The sequence below is a fragment of the Penaeus japonicus genome, unplaced genomic scaffold (genome assembly GCF_977035675.1).
Source record: "Penaeus japonicus unplaced genomic scaffold, GWHDUDI00000001_assembly GWHDUDI00000036, whole genome shotgun sequence".
Classification (NCBI taxonomy): Eukaryota; Metazoa; Arthropoda; class Malacostraca; order Decapoda; family Penaeidae; genus Penaeus; species Penaeus japonicus.
The window spans coordinates 2,546,985-2,551,984 of NW_028234438.1; the positions used below are offsets into that span (position 1 = coordinate 2,546,985).

At 35.1% G+C, this 5,000-nt stretch overlaps 1 protein-coding gene across 1 annotated transcript in view; it reads right to left on the minus strand.

Annotated features, from left to right (window-relative positions):
• Alg9 (alpha-1,2-mannosyltransferase Alg9) overlaps positions 1–5,000 on the minus strand; it is a 12,574-nt gene continuing 7,574 nt past the window's right edge. The window contains exons 5-13 of the mRNA XM_043032624.2: positions 4,409–4,519; positions 4,194–4,281; positions 3,704–3,898; positions 3,134–3,311; positions 2,485–2,622; positions 2,067–2,208; positions 1,633–1,762; positions 1,311–1,441; positions 1–955 (exon numbers count right to left, since the gene is read on the minus strand). Of these exons, the coding sequence (XP_042888558.1) occupies positions 829–955; positions 1,311–1,441; positions 1,633–1,762; positions 2,067–2,208; positions 2,485–2,622; positions 3,134–3,311; positions 3,704–3,898; positions 4,194–4,281; positions 4,409–4,519 (1,240 nt within the window). The 3' untranslated portion in view covers positions 1–828. The remainder of the gene's footprint in view (positions 956–1,310; positions 1,442–1,632; positions 1,763–2,066; positions 2,209–2,484; positions 2,623–3,133; positions 3,312–3,703; positions 3,899–4,193; positions 4,282–4,408; positions 4,520–5,000) is intronic.

The window sequence follows — 5,000 nt, forward strand, 5'->3', positions numbered from 1 at the left end:
TGATGACACACCAAAGCACTGTACAGGACATGAATTAGACACACTTGTTTTTTTCTCTTTCTATCACACTAACATATCTTTTCTTGCTCATGCTCTTTCATACACAAAATCCTTTTTTTCTATCCTGTGAACACGATGCTTTCCCGACATATATGTTCCCTGTCTACAAAATGTATGAGTGAGAATAATCCCAAATTGCAAGACATGTCATTACCATTTTGACATTACATCAGTATTTTGTGATTCAGATGACGGTGTAAAACTGAGACATCAATGACATATCTTGCACTGTAGAATTATTCATTCCCATTCACACCTTTTCTACATTTGCACCTATAAATACCATTCATGTACCCTGTCCTCAAACATTTCTCCAAAATAAGATAGATTCTCTTATGCACTATTATACACTTCAAAAGATGGAATGATGTGAAATGGAATAAAGAAAGCTTTTAAGCAAATAAGACTCTCTTTGCAAATATAACAAGACATTTATATAGTATGAAGCTATATCACAATGCAATTGATCCATCAGACAAGATAATTGCAAAAAAAAAAAATAATAATAATAATAAAATGCAAAAAAATAACATATCTTGCAGACAATAAACATCATACATATACCCATCATACATCTAATATACAGAGCAAGGAAGGTACAAGGGTGAAAACGGGACAAATATCAACAAAATATACAAATGTACGAAAAAGAACAGACGCCAGTTATCTTTGGACTGTACAATGTGTTCACAGCAATCTTGTCACAGCAACAACTTTTGTTTATCTAACTATCTATATTTTTTATTAAAATAACAATCCCACATATTACTATAATCGTCCTAAATATCGAGACTTTGGTTTCCACTTGGTTGACTGCATTAGTGTATAATTGAGATAAGAGCAGTGCTGTTCCGTGACGAAGGGGACGTAGAAGGCACGCAGGAATCGATGAGATCTGCGACAATGGGAAAAGGAGGAGGTATTATCGATGGTTTACATCATATAAAGATAATGTCAGTAAAGACAAGGTATAACTGGTCTGAAAAATGAGATAATCAAGTCAGGAGAGCAAATATAAAAAATGTTGATAGCTCACAGTGAGAATAATCACCCTAGCCTAATCTTGGCAATAAGGTCATTTGACGAAGAAGGATATCATTTCTTGTAATGTTGATCATCTTCTCATGCAGAAACCTTACCTCAAGCTATCTTCAAGTTATAACTGTGTTGATTAAATGACTTTACAAAAAAAATATAATAACGATAATAAAAATATCAACTGATCAACTAATCTTATTTACACAACTGACCTTTGTGCATCCATAAAAGGGACAGTATGGAGAGTTATCCAATCCGCAGTGCGTTTCGCATATCTTGGCTCCCTTTCCGTCTCATCTGCTCTGTCCAGGTCAATCAAGAAGTGGCAGGAACTTAAGGGTATCTGTTGAACATTTCCCGGAAAATAAAGTTTAATTTCCGATGAGGAGCCCGGTTTCAGAGTCCTCCCCCTACATTTCATCTTAAGGTATGGATTAGGTTACATCATATCATATTTATATAGAAAGATACATAAACAAAGATAAAAAATATAATCAATGTGAATGAAATGAAGACATCTCATCATACACATACATATCTAGATTCTTCCTCCTTATTCATGTCGTTCATGTTATCAGGTATGATAAGCGTTCCATTGGCTGCCTCTGAATAAGGCTGGGGAAGCTGCCCACGGAACTCACTCTCAATGAACTGTAAATTCCAACTGAAAAGAGAGAGAAAGAGAAAAAAATCTGTACTACAAAATATTCTGAATCATTTTTGCTTTGCTTAAGCACAGACTCTAAAAGAAAAAGAACAACAACAATGAGAAGTGAGATAAAAAAGGAAGAAGAAGAAGAAGATGAAGATGAAGATGAAGAAGAAGAGGAAGAAGAAGATGAAGAAGAGAAAGAAGATAAAGAAAAAGAAAGAAAGAAAAATATTATATACAAATATATATATCAATACAACACTAATATTCATAAGATGGAAAAAAACAAAAAAAAAAAATCAATACAACTCCTCACTTTAATCCAGGCAGGAAGAACGAGGAAGGGAAACGGTGCCACTCCTTCCCTACGCATAGGTTGATCGGACGGTCAGTTGGGAAATTCTCTTCTACAGCCAGACGGTTGAGCTCCATGAACGTTTCCAGAGGCGCGTGATAAGCTGCAGAAAGTAATTTTGGAAAAAAAGGTAAGCAAATGAAGTCCTTGGATACGGAGCAGTTAAGGATGTCTGAGCTGAGGAATCTTATTCAGAGTAATTACAACAAAGAAAGAAAGACAAAAAAGTGACATCTATATAAATAAATGCTGAATTATCCTTATCAACATATCAATCACAAATACAACAAACACAAGATACTATACTGGAGGCCTACAGGATGATCATATGATAAAACAAATAATAAATAAATGTGCCCAAAAAAAAAAGGTAACATACCTCTATATTGTCCAACAATTCGTGACAGGCTTAATACCGATGTCACAATGATTATGCAAATTGCAAGCCAATTTGTGTGATGCAAGTAATGTTGCCGTTTCACTGATAATAGGAATGAGCCAAGTTTCTGACAGCAGTCTGATAGAAAGTAAAAGAAAAAGATTAAAAAGGGAGAAAAAAAAAACAAGCTTGATAGAGAAATAGGCTTCTTTACCTTTCCACAAATATCATACTTTGAATAGAATAAAGTAAAAAAAAATAATAACTTTAACCCTATTTACACACGTACGCACACACAAATACACACAAATACACAAATACACACACACACACACACACACACACACACACACACACACACACACACACACACACACACACACACACACACACACACACACACACACACACACACACACACACACACACACACACACACACACACACACACACACACACACACACACACACACACACACACACACACACACACACACACACACACACACACACACACACACACACACACACACACACACAACCTATCCACAGTATCTTAATTCTTTCAAATATATAGCAGCTAAAATTAAAGACAGGTATCATAAAGAAAAGGGTCTAAGACAGCCCAGACAACCCAAGCCCTACCTACCGATGGTAACGGCTCCTGCAAGGCATATCAGCGGGTACACTGGGAAGAGGAACCGCTCCTCCTTATGGGGCTGCAGAATGAAGACGAGTAGCCAGATGTAGAGGGGGGAGGAAGTGAGCCATAGGGGAAGGTACATGCTGCTCTTCTTTGGCAGCTGTACTAAATAAGACACCAGGGTCTGTAAAGGGATGGAGGAAATGGGGTGAAAAGATACGAATGAAACAAAACAAACACACATGCACGCACGCACGCACACACACACGGTTCTTTTTTTTTACAATATGATTTTTTTTAAGTCACTACCTGAAAAATAAGATACTGCAATATTGCATAGAAATACAGAGAAGCTATATAAATCCTTATTACCAAACATTTATCCTTATTGCATGTGAAATCATTCTTGGCTATTACGTACATTAAATAAATAACAGTAAATGACACATTTTCAATAATTTTTAAACAAAATTGCAAATAACATGTAGACTTTACTAAGGTCCCTTGTTTATAATTTAGCAATCACAACAAAACTTAAGCATAAACATCAACAAAAACACAAACACAGACACTTACATACATTGGAAGAGATGCCAGCGCTGCTAAAAAGACAATGTTAAAATTCAAGAAACCATTGAACATGTAAAAACTCCACGGCTCAGTGCCATACAAGTCCGGACCGTGGGAAGTGAAGACGTTGTATTTCACAATGTTGAGAGGTGCAATGACCAAGCTGCCAAAGTAATGGGAGTCTATTTGGACCATTGGAACCTGGAAAGAGAGGTTAAAAAATATATAGAATATAACAATATCTGACTATTTTCAACATTATATATCTTCACACACTATAAACACCTGCCAGCCATTCAACCTATAATAGTAGTTCTCTTATATATATATATATATATATATAAACACGCTTCACCCCCCACCCACCCACACACATAAAAACAAACACACATATATATGTTGAACTATAGTTTACTAACAAAAGTGAAAAGACAACATTAGCTCATGGCCTGAACTTTACCACAACACCAACAACAACAAACATGTATTCACTCACCAGAATAGTGACCATGGATATTATGCACCATTTGACAAACATGAAAATCTGCTGTTTGCGAAAGATGATATCATAAGCAATGGGAATCCTGTAGAAAGAAAAGCCATTTAAGTCAAAAGAAAAATAGTATTTCTCAATCTCTATAATACAATACACATACATAATTGTATATGCATTAAAATAGGCAATGAAACCATTAACACTGTGTAGCTTACCCTATGGCAGCTGCAAAGGGCCAGCCAAGGAATGTAGAAATCGCAGTGGTGAAGATAGCAAGTTCGTAACTCTGGTGATACCAAGCTCCCATGGACATAAAAGTCATGTACCTGCATGGAATAGATGGAAATGCGAGTTTAAAGACTAATGCTATCTAAAATCTTCCCTTAAAAATGCAAGAAAAAAAAAGGTTCTACAATTATGGTATAGAATATACATCCTATCTATTCATTTTAGTGTTCAAAAACGGTCAATAAAATAGCAAAACAATTAACAAATATGATAAAATTATCCTGTAATACACAAAGCTTCCTGATTCTAGTAATGGTGTTATTCAAGGACTAGCATTAGAATCAGGAATATAATCCAGGAAGCAAAAAATATCAGTGCTTTGGGAATAAACCTCCGCATGTTATTAACAATCCTACAAGTGATATTGTCTAACAAAACAAATAAATAAACAAATATAAAACTGGAACCCTATTTCTACATATTTCTCTTTGATATTTATATATTACAATGACAATACTTATTGATAAACAATTTCTTCTACCACTGCCAATTTCATTTTGATAAATTCTTCTTCTTGGT